Source organism: Cinclus cinclus, chromosome 6 (assembly GCF_963662255.1).
Source record: "Cinclus cinclus chromosome 6, bCinCin1.1, whole genome shotgun sequence".
NCBI classification, from domain to species: Eukaryota; Metazoa; Chordata; class Aves; order Passeriformes; family Cinclidae; genus Cinclus; species Cinclus cinclus.
In genome coordinates this window covers 56,137,486-56,156,960 of record NC_085051.1, presented here as the reverse complement: position 1 = coordinate 56,156,960, position 19,475 = coordinate 56,137,486, and the positions used below count along the sequence as shown (strand labels likewise).

At 39.2% G+C, this 19,475-nt stretch overlaps 1 protein-coding gene across 3 annotated transcripts in view; it reads right to left on the bottom strand.

Moving 5' to 3' along the window:
* The window catches only part of PPP2R5E (protein phosphatase 2 regulatory subunit B'epsilon), a 68,430-nt gene extending 49,347 nt beyond the window's left edge, over positions 1-19,083 (bottom strand). The window contains exons 1-2 of one of the 3 annotated variants that reach the window (XM_062494834.1): positions 18,993-19,083; positions 16,275-16,438 (exon numbers count right to left, since the gene is read on the bottom strand). In XM_062494834.1, the coding sequence (XP_062350818.1) occupies positions 16,275-16,431 (157 nt within the window). In that variant the 5' untranslated portion in view covers positions 16,432-16,438; positions 18,993-19,083. The remainder of the gene's footprint in view (positions 1-16,274; positions 16,439-18,992) is intronic. The other 2 variants (XM_062494836.1, XM_062494835.1) reach the window with 2 other exon arrangements.
* Positions 19,084-19,475: the final 392 nt, after the last annotated feature.

Genomic DNA, 19,475 nt, shown 5'->3' with positions numbered 1-19,475 from the left:
TCATTTTTTTTTTAATTGTATTTCATAAGGCATTTTCTCTGGGTTTTCCATTATTTAATGGGTCTACATCTCTCCCATCCTCCTACAGCACCTGCAAGTTTGGCCATGATACATCCTTATATTGATCTTACCAGAGCCCCAGCCAGATCTAACAACAATGCCTCCGTCACACCTCAGAGGAAACAAATCACCCTCGTCTGCTCAGGGAGGATGACACACAAACACTCTGGTTAATAACAGATGCTAAAATGCCTGGTCATTCTTAATTATGATAACCCTATCTAGCTGTTACACAGTCATCCTCTGCTGTCACAGAACTCAGCCAGTTTTGGGCTAGTGTTCACAGACAAGGCAAAAAGCTGACCTAGGGTAGAAAACACCACCCCGGCAAACAGCAGGGGACCACTAGCGGAGTTCTAAAGCACCATTTTGTGTGGGCAAACATGCACTCTTTCAGAAAAACATTTTTATGAACTCTGAAAAACACCCCTAAAATTTAAGAAACTGTATACAGCAATTTTAGCCACATAACTGTATAGTGTAGTAGCAAAAAGAAAAGTAATCAACCCAAGAATGTATTTATGAAAACTGAAAAAAAATACTTTCTCTCAAAAGCAGAACTAGCAGGCAAGATATATGAACACAGACTCTGAAAAATCTCTTGTCATATCTTTGCCTCACTTTAAAAGTGAGTAACATCTTTCTTTCTTTCTTTCATGTAGTTTTGACAAAGCCTCCTAGTTTTTAGTTAAATTTGCCTGCAATGAAACGATCATTTCTAGAATAAGTAGGCCATGGAAAACTCCATTTTCCATTTAGATTCAAACAAGAGATTGTCATTCACGTGAATATTATTTTGTGGCTCAACTTGAACTTTGAGTGCAACATGCTGAAAAGATAATGTTTTCCCCTGGTTTCTATAGCACCTGCTAGAAGCTTCAGGCACACAAAATCAAACCTATTCCAAAGGTACAAAACATTAATCACCTCTTTTGACATTTTGCAGGTTAAGTATCAAACGTGCTCTACTGGAAAGGCTTTATTACCCACACGTGTGCAAACCTCTACTTCTGAGGCAAAACTATCTCCCTTGAAGTTAACTATTTAATAACCTGGCACAGAGATCCTCCCATCAACTCTCTCCAGGGAACAGGTCATAAAAAGAACCCCACTTTGAAATTAATGAGAAGTTCATCTTTCCTGTTAAATCAACTACCCTGGTCCCCAGCAATGGACTTCCTAGGCCTTTTCTCTATGTTTGCTCAGGCTGCACAACACCTTCACACTTTTATCTCCCCTCTCCATCCCTAAAACAGAAAATAGCAAAAACATGCTGGGATACTTCATTTCATGTCTCCCACACAGCATCTCGCAGGTCAGAAGTGAAATGGCTAAAGGGCCTTTAAACTCTGGCTCAGCAACAAGATGAGAAACCAGGGCAGCTCCCAGGACTTTCTAACCTGCAGAGGAGGCTCGTGCAGGGATGAAGAAAACTTCCCCTCTTGGATCATCCATGAGGATCTACACACACCCTGCAGAAACCATCTCAGTAATGATGCTTATTGTCTTCTTATGGCTCTCCCAAAGGCTGCAGCACAAAATAAACCCTTCAGGTAAATTTTCATTGTGTTACGGCTTAGAAAAATGTCAATACTAACAGTATGCTTTCTGAAAACTTCAGAAAACAACACTCCACAGCTTTCAAATAATCATGATCAGAAACAGTATTTCTCCCTTTAAAAATAAAGCTCAAGATGTTGCATAAACTAACATAATTTTTAAAAAAATGTATGACTGGTGAGAAGAGAAAGTAGGGTTTGGGGATGGATTTCTTTTGCCCTTCCATCAAGATTAACAAAATATTTGTTGCTGGACTCTTTTATTCAACATGAACAGCAGATCACATCCAGACAGTAAGTACCTTTTTAAACTGCAAGTCCTCTGTCATATTAGTCCCACTAATTCTTCCAGTCATTAAATGTCTCTTTTTTTTTTTTTTTTTTTAATTAGGCAAACCTACTGAACAGCACCTTAATATTTTCAAGTAGTTTTGGTCCAGGTAGCATATGCCAACCTCTGTGCTACATTTAGCATCCTCCCACAGTTGAAGCCTAACAGACTTCTCTATTGAGACTTAAATCAGCAGCCTCTTTGTCTCCATGCAACTGCTCTTTTACTGAAAATGGTATGGCAGCACAGAGAGCACAACATGAATTTAAGCAGTGAAGCTAGGAGAAAACTTCTTGTCTGAAAGGCAAAAAAAAAGTGAAATCCCACTAACTTCTTCACTGGAAAAAAAAAATATGCAGGCTCTCCCTCCCTGCAGCCATATGGATGCCCATCACAGTGGCAAACGCAGGTGGCAAAACAGACATTTCAGTGCTTAGAATCACTCCCTGCCCTGTCAGCCAGTTCCCATCCCTTCCAGGGAATGGATCAGACTGGATAATTTTAAGGGCCATGTTTTACAAGGTAGCTTTTTTTATTCTACAAAGGAAATCTCTACTCATGTAAATAAGCTTCCCTGCAATTTACATCTCCTCACAGATTTGTCCCAAGTTTTACAAGTACAGTATACTGAAATTTCACACTAACTTTCTTCTTCTGTTTAGTTTTTCCAGTGGGTTTTTCCAGTATTATGCCTGTTGTTGTAAGAACAAACATTAGGACTGATGAGCCAGATTTATTTAACATTGCTGATCACCTTGCTTCTTCTAAAATATGCAACCAGGAATATTTGTGTTTAACACCAACTACTTCAACAAAAACAAAAACCAAAAAAAAAAAAAAAAAAAAGCCACCAAAAAAAATCAAAATAGCCCACAGAAATACTTGTGGACTTTGAACCCAGGCTTCATTAACAAAAGACTGTGCTGTGCAAGCCTGCCATTTGACATGATCATTATACTAATTTCCCCAAACATTTTATAAAATCAGGTTATTTATCACTAGGTAGAATGACAACTCCATCCTTCCCTAACAAATGGTACCTAATACCTTTATTATTGACTTTATTATTGACAGCCACCTGACCTTTGACAACTTGTTTTATTTAAGGATAAAAAAAAAGTTTTCAGGAGTTTTTCTCCTTCCATTACTCTAAGGAAGCAATCCCACAGAAGCTCTTTGTGCAATCCTCAGCAAAACCTGCACTCCAAAATGTTAAAGCCACCCTAAACAATCCCAGGACATGTTCATTTCTCCCAGGACAGACTTCAAGACACGTGTGTGGCTCCACACACCCCCTTCCTTGAACCCAAGGGTAACTTTGCTCATGTTAATGCATCCACACACTCCCAAATAGTCAATGCTAAGAAATGTGCACTCTGGTTTCTGCCTTAGTCATGCACACAAAGGTAAACATTTTGAAGTTCAATTCAGTTTCACACAAGAACAATAAAATAGAAAATAAATCAATTCCCTTTGCTTAACACTGCAGGAGATGTTTAAGATTAGCCAAGTGAGAAATTTCATCTTTAATTTTATCTTATTTCTAGAGATGAAATACTACAAAACCTCTTTGTTACTTATTATTTGCTTATTCCATAGACATGAAAATATGAGCAGTGTCTTTTTACTAGTCATTTCTTTTTATCTGTTATTTGCCAAAATCTATCAATCTGACCTCAGAAGTAAATTTAATCTTCCCAAAATTTATAATCTTAGATACTATCACACTATATTCTCCACAATTCCAAAGATTTAGTTCTGTAGGAGATAAAGTGGATTAAAGACATATTGAGGATTATAGATTATGCAGTTAGAACAAACACGGGCAAGTATTTCAAATAGCTGACCCTACAGAAAGGAATCACATTCTGTTCTCAAGATGATATACAAAAATAGAAAGCACATTACACTAGGAAAATATTTACTTAATAATTTATCATTTAAGAACTACTACTGTACAAATGAAAGTACAAAAGACAGCAGAATGAAATCCATGTGAAGATACATATGTAATGATTACAACACATCTTCAATTTCAATTGTGATTGGATTTACTAAGTTTACTCCATTCCAGCATGAATCACACTTCACTTTTCCCTCAAAGTCCTATGTTTAAAGCAGATTCCAATTTTTTGGGGTAGAAGAAGCTGACATGCACAGTGCTGCCAAAAAATCTAGAAATAAAAGGATAAAAATCTCTAAGTGTCCAACTGGAAAGAAATACCAGTGAGATAGAAGAAGCAATTTAGTCCATACATTAATAACTTCCTTAATGATCTAATGATTAAAATATCATATAGATAACAACATCTGAGGATATTAAACAGAGAACTTTCAGTAACAGTAAAGTCAGAAATAATACAAAGGAAACTAAGCAAATTCCTTACACAGCCAGAAAATGTGAAAACCAGTTTGGAAAAACATCAGCTAATACATCTGGGAATCCAAACAGATACATACATACATACATACATATATATATATAATCCCAAATTCGAGATAGCTCCTGTTCAGATATTTAAAACTACATGGACAAAAAATACTATCAAGTACTGAGTACTTCAGCTTGAAAGACCAACTCCAATGAAAAACAGCTTGTGAATTTTTTATTGTATATGATGTGGTGTTTTAGAGCTTTTTTCTTTTATTTGATATATCAGAGCTCTTTAATCCAGAAGTATAATACCTCTCCAAAAGCAAATAAACATGAAAATATGCTCATTTCCAAACAATTTGCTTTTTATTGACCATGAAGTTTTGGCACATCTCACCATAACTGAAATCACTTTGAAGATTTTGGCTCTCAAATGAATTTTTGCCACAGTGCAATGCCTGTTCTTGTTGGGAACAACTGTACAAAACAAGGGAAGATAAACCAACACTGCACTCATGTCAAATGAGGTCATCTTAGAATCTATATGAAGGGCATGGCAATCCTCCTCCCTATAAAATCCTTGATTAATAAAGTTTCTGCAAGAGGAATGATTGTTCCTCACCAAGCAGGAAATATAAGAAACTTGTTCAGAGATACTCAAAACCTGCTCCTAGCTGTTTGGGTTTTTTTCCCCCAGGAATTAAGGCAGTCTTCCATTAGAAGAATATCCCAAAAACTTAAGATAAATACTTTTACATTCCTAATTGAAATTAGAATCTCCCCAATTCCACACTCAGAATCAGCTCAGAAGCATATACAGAAATTCTAAGTATTATTTGGATTTTGTAGATTGTTTTTCTGCTCTGAGGGTGAGGATATTCCCCTCAAGAGTGTTTACTGGAAGATTCTGTCCCACTTGAGATTATGGGATACCTGAACCATAGCTTAAACTTGACCCATGAAAGAGCTCCAAATGCTGTTTATTGAACTTGACTGGGCACATTATGGATGTGGTAGTTTAGGGACAAACAGGACAGTAAGAGAACAGGAAGAGGAACAGACTTTTCTGAGAAATTCAACACATTTCTCTTGCCACTGGAATTTCCTACAGTTAAAGAGAGGAAATATTAAAAAATATTTTTAAAAGAGATTCTGACAAGATTATTGACTCTGTGGCTGTCTTTTACACAAAACACAGAATCTGTTTTATTTATTATTTTGGACACTCGTTTGTTCTTCCTGAAATTAAAGAAGAGTGCGAAATTTCACTCTGTGACCTGGAATTTCACAGTTAATAGGAGGATGGAGTAAACATAACCTCAAGTACTTTGTTCCTCTCCCCTTCCTTGCCACGATTCCCGCTGACTCACGGCAATGAAGTGTTTAGAATTTTTCCAGAAGCCTTTTCACTGCCTGGCTCATGCTTAACCCACAGTATAGAACTCATTTGCTCATTTCTCTAATATTAGGAGAGTTACAGCAGCTCTTTCTACTTGTGACTACAGAGATTTAATCTGGCAGCTCAGATCATATTCTAAAGCAATTTACAGCAACAGACACTTCTTCTGAGATTATGGCATCCAAAATACAGGGTAACAACCACTCTCTGAAATGCTGACTGCTTCTTGAAGGTCATCTAAAAAGCCTTGCATCCCAACCCTCTCCCACATATTTAATGGATCTGCTCCCACGTCTTTGTCATACAACCATACCACACCACTTTTCCAAGAGCTAAGCCCAGAACTCTAGTCATGGTCTCCATCACTTAAGGCACACAATTTTGGAGTTGCTCTTGTCAGAAGGAGTAAGAACCACTTATTTCTATAGCCTTCCAAGCCCTAAAAGGAGAAACTGAAGCAGCATCTAGTTCAGAGTAAAATAATTGTTCAAGTCTGGGTACAGTCAAAAACAGCTACAAATTTGTAACAAGATTCCCTATGAAAGACAAATCACAGCACTGGCTATCACTCTCTCTCTGCCTCACCTTTTCATTCTTTCTGCACCTTTTAAAGGTGAATAGAAACTTCAACCACTGCAGTTTCTTAGGACCAATGAAGAACAAGGTTTTGCTTCCCAGTAAACAGGAGAGGGGGGAGGAAAAAAGCAAGAAATACTCACGACAGGGCATGGGGGAGAAAGGAAAAGGAAAATTATTGCATGAATAACAGATATGAAAGACTGTCTTGCAGCAAGGTCTGATTACTGCAATAGAGGCAGGATGGAGCTAACATGTTCTTCCCAGGGTGGATCTCCATCCCGACGGGTCTAGTCTTGCCTCTAGAAGGGCACACAAACAACCACTGTTACACATGGATGGAGCTGAAGATGAGCAGACTATTTTTTTCAGTATAAATACAGCTAATTTTATTATACTGAGTTTGTCAATAACCTCTGCAATCCCCTCCACCTGGAGTGCTCATTTTAACACATGGGAGTTTTATCACCCTCTTGTGGAAAAATACCTTAGCGTGTCTGTCAGAGGGTACAGGAAGAAAAAGAAGTGGGAGTAAGGAAGGCAGTGATAAGGAAGAAGCAAAGAAGAAAACAGGAGAAGTATGGGGCTGGGTGGAAGAAAGGGAAAGTGAAGGAGGACCAAGATGACACAGTACCACCTCAACTTCTTCAAAAAGCTATCCCAAAAATGCTATTTGAAAACACCAAGACTGTCAGCTGCCAAATTTACTTTCCCTTGGTAACACTAACAATATTCAACTAATAAGTTTTTGCTCTCTACAGCAATTCAAGTACTGTCTCAGCTGTAATCACCATCTTTTGCACTTTTGTTCACACATAGGTGGGAAAACATAGTCTCTAGAAAGTTTTGAACAGTTAACCTTATATGAAGTCAGAAAACACTAACTAAACTTTCTAATTTATACAGAGGCTGCACATAACATCTCCTCCTGTTGGAATGTGAAAGTGGAAAGCACACGAGCAAAACTTGCCAAGAAAACTAACGAAAGTTCGTATGTTCACAGTACATCCTATTGGGTAACATAAAGGGAAAATAAGAATACTTAATTCCTCTAAAATCCAAAATCATCCTTCCCTCAATTTCTGACTACCCAGAGTATCAATTTGTAATACAAGAAATTTAAGCTGCGGTAGATTTCTTTTGCAGTATAATCCACACGACAAAAGCATTGAAAGCAACAAACAAATTTGCTACCACCTACACTGTAAAACTTGAAAATCCAAGTTCAGTACAAGCATGTGCAAAAAAAAGGCAAAGAAAGTCATAACATTAAACTCATGACACTGCAAAGCACAGAAATCCCAAACAACAGAAGCACACCTCAGACTAGGTAGCTATACCACAAGCATTATGAAAAAACACATCATACACAATATACCCCAAAACTTCCTGAAAACCTTCCAGGAATCCCACAGAAAACTACAGACCACATCCAACACAAACTACAGTTACTTCTCAGTGACACTAAACTTTTTTTCTGATACTCCTTGAGGAGTCAGAAACTCACTCACAATTCCAATGACATATCTCCTTAACCTTATGATAAAAAAATACCCAAATAAATGCTTCCCCCAATACCGAAACTACATTTTTGCCCAGCCAGCCTTCACAATCAAAATATAAAACAAATAACCATGCAACTTACATTTATTTCATTGTTTTAATCCAAATATAACAGCAAGGAACTTCTCCAGACAACACACAAGATGAACTTAACCTTATTCTTTATGACTGTATCTGATTTTTCAGAATAAAAATTGCTGTAATTGAGTAGTTTATCATATCTCCTGCTGGGGGGTCAAGTTCTAAAACTGATACATTTAACCAGCAGGGGCACACAGGTGTCAGCATTTACTCATCACCTCTGAGAGACCCCTGGATTTACTTCAACTTCTGTAAAATACCGTCACATGAGGACAGCTGAATCTTCAACTCATGTTTTGCAGGAGATGCACCTTTTCCAATTCATAAAAATCTTCAGAAACACCCTAATTATGCACAAACTTCTATAATTACAACAGCAGACTGCTTGTCTCCACATCTCTTGTAACTCAGTCAGTTCTGAAGTCCAACATTAAGGTATTAGAACAAGCTCTTCAGCTCAGGGAACACAAGCAGCTGCTGTTACAGAAGAGCTGGCACCATGTCCAACCATGTAAAACAAAATTTACAGCAACCTGATACTCTAAGTTTTCTTTTAGGAAGCTACCCAAAAACGATTAATTTCACTTTTTTGCTTTCTGTCCATTTAAACAGGCACAGCAGCTCTATTACATTATTTTCCTTCTCTGCCCCAGACTCTTGCAGATGCTACAGGAAGGACCTTGCACTTCACACACAAGGAAAATACTACAGTTAAGAATCTGTCACATACTGGAAAGGAAGTAGAGTGGTAAAAATCAATAAAGATAATAAATACAAAATAATGTTCCTTTTTTATAAAATGGATTTAAATGTTATAGTGTTTTAAAATAAAAACTTAAATGCTTTGTTTTCAAGGAATAAAAAAAAAACATTAAATATCAGAAATACTTTGACTTGAAAAATAAACTTCCTACAGGAAATTCAAAAGTAAATTGATACTGACACGTATGATTTTGAAAATGTGTATACCTCTTAGATTTGTTTAATAAAACAATTAGAAAAAAAATACTGGCAAAAAACCTTCCATTACTGTGGATCATTATTACTCCTGATCAAACTGACTCCCCTTCAGTCTGACTTCAAGACGTCATTGAAAACAGACAAAATTTTCAACCAAGTGCAACAACTAAGGGCAGAGAAGTATTTTACACTGATTCTTTGGACAGCTGCCTTATCTTTTGACACACTTGATAAAGATCCTCATACTGTAGCTGTGCTATTGTTTACTTGAAGCAGAAAACCACAGACACAGAAACTATCAACCCTACATAAATATCCATCAGCATTTCAGACCTGCTGAATTAACTGTTTGAGAGGACCCAGGATCAAGCACATCACTAAAATCAGGAGGAGGTGGAATGTTTCTAACAATCTGTTTTACACTGTGGCCCCACAAACACTTCTCCCAGCAGATGAGAGGCTGCCCTTGGCTCGAGAACTTCTCAAATTTTGCCACCAGAAAAAACCCTCCTGTCACTGCACCTGCAACCAGACTGACACAAGCAGGGAGGTTTCAAAGGAACAGGAACATTGCCATATCCAGCTGAAAGAAGATTCTAGTATTTTTCTAATGGATTTGCCTTAACCTCTCATGAAGCAAAGTGTGCCCATTTGCTGATACTTGTGAGTTATACAGTTACCAAGATTACAGTAACCCATAAATACCCACCCTACCAAAATTCCCTGAACTCCCCAAGTCCTCTTTGTTACTAAGGAATGTTGCCTGGTTGAGCCAAAGAAACAGTAATAACTTGAATGAAAAAACTGTAGGTGAAAGGAAGTTACCCTGAACCTAAAAATAGTTGTGTGTCCTCCTCCCACTCCCCAGAAAGCATTAATGAAAGTGCTCTTTTCTCAGGAAGGCAGGGGCTTACAATGGATGAATGTGAAAGGACTGCTGTCTTACTATGAAGCTCTACCAATGAACAGAAGCAAAATCCCATTTTAAGAACAGAGGAGAAAATTAAATAAACTCAAAACTTAAACTTTGTACAAGACATTAAACGTATCTATAGCTCATTTATATACAAAGATATATTATACACATGTAATATACACAAACACAGATTTTATAAATACACACATAATTTCAGAGATATGGAAAATGTGCTCTTTCACAACAGTAAAGCTCTATAACATAATCAATTATAAAGGCAGCACTATACTTCAACAATCATGTGCACTGTATAGAAATAATAGCTTGGCTGAACCAGAACTTGTATTTGTTGAAGGTACTTCAGGAAAGGAATATAAAGGAGGTACGTATTACAGAAACAGGAGGTTTCATTACAGATCCATAGGGTTACACTTGGGCACAGAAAAGAAAATGGCAATATTATTATTAGAGAGATAAGTAGTACTGGGAAATGTTATGAAGACATACTGTACAAGTACAGAATGAAACCAAAAATTTTTCATGATGATGGCCAGGTTGGATGGAGCTTTGAGCAACCTGGTCTGTGGAAGGTGTTCCTGTCCATGGCAGGGGTTGGATCAAGATGATCTTTAAGGTCCCTTCCAACCCAAACCATTCCGTGACTCTGTGATTCTATGGTAAAGTCTAAACATCCTGCAGAAAATTACCAAGATTTTAGACTCAATCTTGTGAAGAGTACAGAAACACATTTTACATAATTACAACTTACTTCACTTTAAAAATTATTAAAAGGAAAAAAGGAAAGGAAAAGGTGGGAATCATCATCACTAAACACTTCCAGAAGCCAGACTGAGAAATTGCGGAAGTAAAACAATTACACTGGAGGCTTCAAAAGCAAAGCTAAACAAAACCAAACCAAACCATCTTCCCCCAGAAAAACAAAAAAATAACCCACCACCACTCTTTTCATAGGAAAATTGCCAGTCCTAGAGAGACTCAGAAATGAATACAGAGAACTGACTGGAAACATTAGAAGATCAGGAGTAAGCTAATGAATTCCTCACCAACTGCACTTTCACTCATACACTGTTAAGAGGGTATTTCTTTTACTTAACCTGCCCATTCTCTCTACAAATGTTGCCTTTAAAAACTACATTCCCAATGTGGGAGATAGTAACAAGCAACCAAAAAAAAAAAGAAAAAAAAAAAAAAAGGCAATCAGTGTATTGACCTTTCTAAACATCTTTAAATAAATGCTTTTCACAACCAACCAAAAACCTTCAAGATTATTGGAAAAAATATTCTACAATCAACAGATGTAAACAGATTACAGAGAAAGTTAAGTGCATACACAAAAAAAAACAACTGACAAGAGCACAAAGAAAGTGAAGAAATTTATTATGACTAAAACACCATACAAATTCATACAGAAAACACTACATGGGCTAAGTCCTTCTTTGTTTTGAGACTGTGGCCCTGTTCCCAAATCCTACACAGAGATGGCCTATTATGACCAGATTTATATCAACCAGAACAGGCATAAAATTCCTAGAAGCAGTTCCAGGATTCATCCCTGATTATGTACATGAAGTTCAAACCAAGTTCCAGTGTCTCCTTCATGCAATAAATTAGAGTCCTAAGATCTATTCCTAAATCAGTAAATAAAGCTGAATTTTCTTTTGGGTAATCACAACCACTATGACCCTAAATTCCTGTTTATATATTAGAAAAAAGCATTTAGCTTAGCTATTTTATTAACAGTTTACTGATATTTGTATATATGATATCTGTAAAACATTCCAAATTTCTCAAATGAAGAGCAGCACAGACAAGATAAGCAGGCAGCTCCCATGGAAGCCAACAGAAAATAGAAGCTCCACCCTTTCTTCTTCTACAACTCAAACCACAACTATTTCCCATATGAAGAGTTTTAGGTGGCATCCATACATCTGAAAAGGCCAGACTTTTTTCATTATAAAGGTATATTTTAAAAATTCAAAAGTAACTGTATTTGAACAAGAAGATGCACATCTTCCAGTTCTCAGTGAAGCGTCTTTTCAAATTATTAGGATTTTTTACTATTTAGGAACTTCAGCATTTGACCAATAGATAAGAATAATAAGAAAAGCTTATAATAAAATCTCAGCTATAGGGAAATAATGATCAAAAGCAAATAGCAAGCAGAAAGAAATTTTCCCCTTTCTGACTATGCAATGCTCTTTTGTTGCCACTACACCAATTCTTTAATGCCATGGAAACTATCTGATAAATGTATTAGAAGCTCAATAAATTTCATAATATTGAGGTAGCAAAGCAATTGGTATTGTTGACAAGAGAACTTCTGCTCTGAGCACTTATTTGAAGAAGGAAAAAAATTCTAAAAATAAAAATCATACTTTGAAATTTTTTCAACAAAAACATACAATAGTTGCAGAGAACATGAAAGTAACCTTCACTAATTTGTTAAATCACTCAAAAATGTGGAAGGATGACAGGAAAAATAACACACCTTGAATTACAAAAACGGGATACAAATGATTTAACAATTAACAGTCTTGCTTTTGGATGGCTTGCTTTGCCTAATTTCTGTACTTGTAATGAGGGCAAGGGGAGTGGGAATGATACTGTGAGCTACGTCCAAGTTTCTCAGGATGCTAAATGTGAACTCCTTAGACATATGATGTCTTCAATCATTTCTGCATCTTCATCCTCTGAACAGTCCCCTACCTCCACAGACACCAGGCAGAAACATAAAGGAACTCCCCCTCCCCCTTTTGCAGGCAATACTGAAATTGCTCTGTTTTCACATGTCCAGCACTACAATATACTCTTTTTCCAGCCAAATGCTTTCTAACATTGCACTCCTGCTGTTCCACCTCTAGAGACTTCTAAGTAAAAAGAGAAGCTATACAAAATGAAAGCAAAATAGCCCTCCAATAAATAATACACCTACCCAATGCATCTACAATCCTATTTTCCTCTACAGAACAAGCACAGATTTGAGGCACGCCACAAACCTGGTTAGCAAACCTGGGAAGGAATCTAAGGCACACAGATGGAATTACTCAATCCCAAAAAAGGGCCCTTCACCAGGACTGCTCTGCCACAAGCCAGTTACCTAAGGCACCTGTCAGCCCAGGTGACACCAGCAGCCTCTTCAAAGTAAAGCCAAAATCCATCATGCACTGCAAGATACACCAGGGAAAAACATGCAACCTTCAAAAAAATGCCTGTGAGAAACATACGGAAGAGCACACAGGCAAAATGCAATTGTGTCACAACTCCCATGTGCACTTCTCAGCCCAGTTCTCTACACTTGAAACAAAAGAGAAAATACTGGGTTTAAAAGTAAACAACAAGAAGACTGGTTTATCTATCTGTTTTTTGCAATACAGGCGTGGATGCTCACAGGAGGCAACAGACTGCATTAAAACACTACCAAAACAAGCCATTTCACTGTATGTGACTCTGCCCCTAGGGAAAGGAAGGAGTACAGATAAGATGTGACAGATGTGTAGTCATGTCACTTAATACACTACTGGAAGGTGCTCAGATCATTATGGTGACAGGCAGAGTACAAAAACTTGCAAAGAATGGACCAAGCAGTTACTCAGTTTTCTGCATACATGATTGTTGTAATCACAGAAGATACTGAAGACCATAAAGTGCTGTTCGAGATAAGGCAGCCTGCCAATATCAATATACAAAATATCCATTACAACAACAAAAAAAAAAGAAAAAAAAACAAACAAACAAAAAAAAAAAAACACAGAAGGGACCATAGCATGTATGTTTGTGTAAGCAAAACCCCTCCATCATGCATCTGAAATACATCTGATGAATATGAATTTGAGGTACATCCTCTAAAAATTTCCCACACTGAAATATTTCTGAAGAAGTTTAATTAAACTTGAAATTTACCCAAAACAGGAAGTTTTTCAATTATACATCTCCAAACTCAGTTCAGTTTTCTGAGACTTTAAGAAGCTATTTTGCTGGTATCTCTTCTCTATTTCAGTTTAAAAGACAAAATTTTCCAGGATAAAATTGGAAATCATATGGTTACTGGACAGAAGCAATAGGACTGGTCACTTGTTGGAAGGCAAGTATAAACCTAAGAGTTAAAAAAATAATCAGGACTTTCATGAAACTGGTCAAGAAAAATATGAAAACACAGGAGAAAATTATTTCCTTGCTTCTTGCAGACTTAACAATCCTGAATGTTACAAACATTAATGTAGGTCAAGAATATTTCCAAACAGCAGCATGATTTTTAGCTGCCAGTGTCCCTTCTGCAGGGACCAACAGTACTGCTGCTAAGAGAGATTGTTAGGTCCAAATCCCAAAAATTAATCTGCACAGGTAGATCCCTGCACCTCTGGGATTCTGAATTAAGGCGAAGAGGGAAAACTAACTCCCAGGATCCGATTCTTAATTTGAAGCTGGACCACTGTAACTGATTATGACACTAATCATAAATGTGTCAGCAACACTCTCTGCTCCCCATCTGTTCATTTTATCTTATTATAGTTTTATATCTCAATCCTCAGGACTGGCTACAGTAGTCAAATTAAACACCTGGACACACCTGTGTTTCTGCAAGGCAAGGTTCTCACTGTTTTACTTATGCTTGTGCCCATGCCTAGTTTCCCCCCTGAATGGGACTGCAGAACAGAGTGGAATAACCACAACATCAATTTCTTCATTTGTACAAATACAAATCTCAATGTTTTCCACTAATCCCATCATTTGAGCCAAAGGATAATCTTCAGTCACCCTCCAAAATGCAGCAACTGGAATAAAAATAAAAAGCAAACACCCGCGTATCAAAAATTACCTGAAAAAGTGTAAAACTGAGCTTTAAAATTACTTTAAAGAATATTTGCTTCTTTATCATACTGTCAAAAAACAACAAAATAGTTCAACAACAAAGAACAAAATTTTTTAGAATCACGGAATAACCCAAGTTGAAAGAAACCCACCAGATCATTGAAGTCCAACTATTGGCCCTGCAGAGGATCACCCAGAGAATCAAAAATAATATTCACTGCAGACTACAAAGTCAAATCCAATGGTACCAACCAACCCTAACCTGAGAAATACTGAATAAAAATCATCACCAGGCACAGTGCAGGGGGGCTGGATGCACCTTTAGTTTGACTCAAGATATTCCACCTGTGCATTCTTACAAGGAGCCACAGAAAGAAGCCCACAATATTTTAATGACAACTCCACTGGAACTAATCCTAGAATCCTACTTTACTTAAATTTAAAGACACACACTAAATTGAGAGATTTTTTTGTGGGGCTGGGGTTTGCTTCTCTTTTGCAACTACTGTATCCTTATGAAGTGGGGTTGAGAACTAACCAAACTACAGTTCCACATTTATTATATATTTCAATACCCTGATTAACAAATTTGTCAAACAAGGTAGATGAGAGAATGTGGGGAATATATTTGCCCATAAAAGAAGAAAAGGGACATCTACAGTATTAAACCTATTAAACATCCTATTTTCCAGAATTATCAGTACCAGCCATGCCTATTTTCACTACTTATGGCAGAAATGAAGAATAGCAATGAAAAAAATACAGAGAGGTAAATAAACCATTTGAGAAGTCACTGTTGAAGACTTCTGAAAGGTGATTTCCCCTTCCTCACCAGACAAGACATTCTGAGAGGTGGTTTTGGCCCCTGGATTCGTACCAAAATTCAGTGACAACTAGAATTCAGGGGAAGCATTCAAGGTATCACAGAGATATGGGCATCCTTTTAAGAGTAGTATGCTGGATCCTATTTTTCCTTCTCAAATTAGAGGTTAAATCTGCCAGCAGAAAATCAACCAGCACTGGGATATGCAAGATCTCGAAACGGTAGGGCCTTGCTGAAGACCAGACTGGCAGCACCTTTCCCCTTGGGAGGCTGCAGCTCATGGGACCTTTCCATTTCAAAATCCAGCAGAAGGCACGACCTGGGAGCCATCCATGCATGAATGGTACAAGAGGGGATCCCACCTCCTCTCTTGCTGTAGGGGCTGCCGTTGGCACCACTGTCAGGGTGCAGATCCACACACCAAGGAAAGATACAGAAAACCAGTTTCCTTCTGCTCACAAGCCTATTTACTCTTACCAAAATTACTGCTGATTTATGTCACCTGCTGAGGATTCGCAAACCAGAACACACTCGCACAAAGCCTGAGAGCCTTGAAAACTCGAGTCATGGTACGGGTTAACATCAGCCTTAAAAACTTTCAAAAGTATTGCAAACAATTACCACACCCTCAAGCCACAGATAAAACATTTTGCAGAGCTTAAATACATATATATCCAGCATGAAACATTTCTCAATGCTGGCAAAGCTTCCCTGCAATACCGGACAATAGAATGCTTTGATTTTAGAAGATAGTTGTAGAGCAAAAATTGTTTTATTTATTAAAAGCTGTGTTTGGTCTTACCTTTTAGCAGAGGCAGGGGAGTTAACTCGATAGGCTTGCCCTGAGACCTGAACTGGGAGGAGCTTTGTGACCTCTTCTGTCTGGCTTTTCTGACGGACTTCCGAGAAAATCCGTCTACTTTATCCACTGATGGAGGAGTAGTTGGTGCTGAGGACATATCCCTACTGAAGGAAAGCACGCGTTAAAAATGCGTTCCAAATGAGTGAAACGGGTAAAGATTAACCTAAATTTTCCAAATATCTTCTTCCTGCACTACTCTACTGTTGACAACTCACACAGATAGACTGTTAAAGAGATCTAACCCATTTTATGGATGGAATAAACTTAGTGAAACTTCATTATTAGTGTAGTAATTCCCCTTGCTTACTTTTTTATCTGTGTCTCCCATTTGCCAAAAATTTCAGACCTAATGCTGACATCACTGCATTCAGAACTTCATACACCTGTAGACCTGACTGTAGCTTTAAATTATGCATTCTTTGGGATAAAGTCATTTCAATTCACTCTGCTAAAAAATGGGTACGCAAAAAGGCACAGATGGTTTCTTGGCATTAAGGTCACCCATATGCACAGGACAAAAAACACGGGACAGAACAAATATTCCATTTATTTGCCACACCTACATACAAGATTCTATACAAATTTAGGAAGGTATAGTACAAAGCACTGCTATGTCTCACAATTTCACTAACACTGACAAACTGTACATATTACTTCTTTATTCTCCATTTCAGAAATACTCAGTCACATTCCCGTGAGTCCCTTTACATGTCGTTATTCCATGTCTTGGCATTTCTGGACGACTGGCAGTGTGGTAGCTGTAACTGCTCTAAGGGCATGAGACAGACAAGGTTTGCATAGAGAGGCAGAGAGCCAAAAAAGGCTTCTGCAAGCAAAAGTTTGTTTGTTTCCCAACTTCAACTGGCCTAAGCAGTAGGCATTGCTTCTTCCTACAAAACCTGCCTTGGTGGTACACCTGCAGCTGATTCTGTACCACTAGCAAACACTGAATTAATGCATCCAGCTGTTTTATTTACCAGTCTGGTCCTGTCTGTGAAAAAGGCCCATCAGAGCTTGATGAAACACATGAGTAATACTCAAGGGAGAGGAGAGAGGAGGAACTCAGGCCTACATGTTACAAGCAGCTCGGTGCACAGTTAACCCCACCAGCATGGGCAGCTCCACTGAAATCAGCAGCCTCATCTGCATTAATGACAAGACCATTAACGAGGGCAGCTCTGTTGATTTCGGCCAGGAGGGACACCCGGCAGGACCAGGGTCTTAGAACGAGTCCTTGGAAAGCATTACTCATCCCCAATGTCTCGTGTGCCACAAGAAGTTGATTCCACAGCAATACAGAACACTTTCGAGTACTTATTATTTTTACTAAACTGTCTGGTTACTCGTGTGCTTCACAGATCACCAAATCCACTGAAACAGGCATTATTTGGGTTTGTCTTTTGTAAGAAAAGCTTTCGAAAGCATGATTTGTTGCAACAGTGTAAACAAGCTCCAAAAGATAAGAACTATTTAATGCAAAATTACGTATAGGTGCACTGAATCTATCAAAAATTGAGTATAAACTCAACAGCTTCTTCAAGGAAGCATGTGCAGCACCCAAAAGCTGAATTGTGCAGCTGGCATTACAATAATAAAAAAAACCCTATTCCATCTTTCTGATTTCTCCTGAGGTATTCTTTCACTACCAGCTTAGGCTTTCTAAATATAATATACTATCAGCAACATGAACCCATACCTTAAACTGGTCTTGTTTATCATCTGGGTGAAAAAAAATATGCCACCATCACCAGGGCATTCAGGGCCCAGCCAAGACTAATAAATAAAAAAGTCAGATAAACTGGAATAGAATGGCCTGTACTTTAGTAACCCACTTTTAAGATTTCAACAGCCGGCCAAAAAACACACAAAGTTACCTGTTACATAAACCAAATTCTGAAAATATCAGCAAAAATATATCCCCTACACATCGGTTTGGCCCCATCTCATCAGAAAGCCTCCCCTCCTCATCACGTGCATCATTAAAGTGTAACCATCCCTGCAGAAATGTTTGCACACTCTTCCTAAATTAAATTGCAAAAAATAATAATAATAATAATAATGGACAGCGACTAAAGTAGATCACTTAAACTGCAGGATCATTGTGTCAGCAAGGAGCTTTACTGACACTTCTCTGCTGTAAATTTAGTAACAGTTTCCCTAACCTGCTTTATAAATTATTAAAATCTAATTCTAATTCAACAAGACTACATCCAGCCTAACAACCTTACAGTAAACACTGATCTTTTTTCGTCTCTCCAAATGAACATTCGCTGCCCTGCATACACTATCACAGGGAAATACTCTGTTTCCAGCGACAGCGGGGGGGAGGGGGGGCGGGGGGAATAAAGCCCGAGATTATTTATTGTGTGCGAGGGGGAAAGCTGCAAACCCGGCCACCGCTCCCCGAGTATTCCCCGAGTATTTTGCTAAATACGAAGCCACGCTCATCAGATCCGCCGGTCCCGGGGGTGGGGGGGGGGGGGGAGGGCCGGGGGGGGAGAGAAGTGAAAATACCGACGGATATCGGCGGGGAAGGGAGCAGAGGCGCAATTATCCGCTCCCGGCTGTCATTTCCAGACGGGATCTCCGCAGCTGGAACATGTCCTCCCGCAGCCCCCCGCACCTCCTCCCGCACCGCCGGGCCGGCGATGGAGTTACCTTGACGCGCCTGGTAGAGAAGCCGGAGACGGAGGGAGGCGGCGGCGGCCTTGGCGGAGCGCGGCCGATGCCTGGCGGCGGCGGCGGCCCGAGTGCGGTTCTCGCCGGGCTCGGTCGCTGCCGCGGCGGCGCAGGAGCCCTGTAGGCCTCGGCCTCGGCGGCAGCGCGGCCTCCCCGGCGCAGGGCGGCGTCGGCGGCGGGATCAGGCGCGGGCGGCTCCGCTCAGTCCCGTGCACTCCCCGCTGCCTGCGGTGCTGCTGCCTCTTCACATTCCCGGAGAAGGGCCCTGCGAGGCGGGAGGGAGCCGAGCCGAGCCGAGCCGAGGAGGAGCGGCGGGCGCGGAGGGGTGGGGGGGGGGGGGGAGGCGCGGTGAGCAGCGCCGGGCAGGGCGGGGAGCGCCGCTATTCCGCCGGCGGCTGGCGCGGGGGAGAGCGAACGGGGGGATCCCGGTGGGCGTCGGGGTCTCGCTCCTATTGTGGCTCT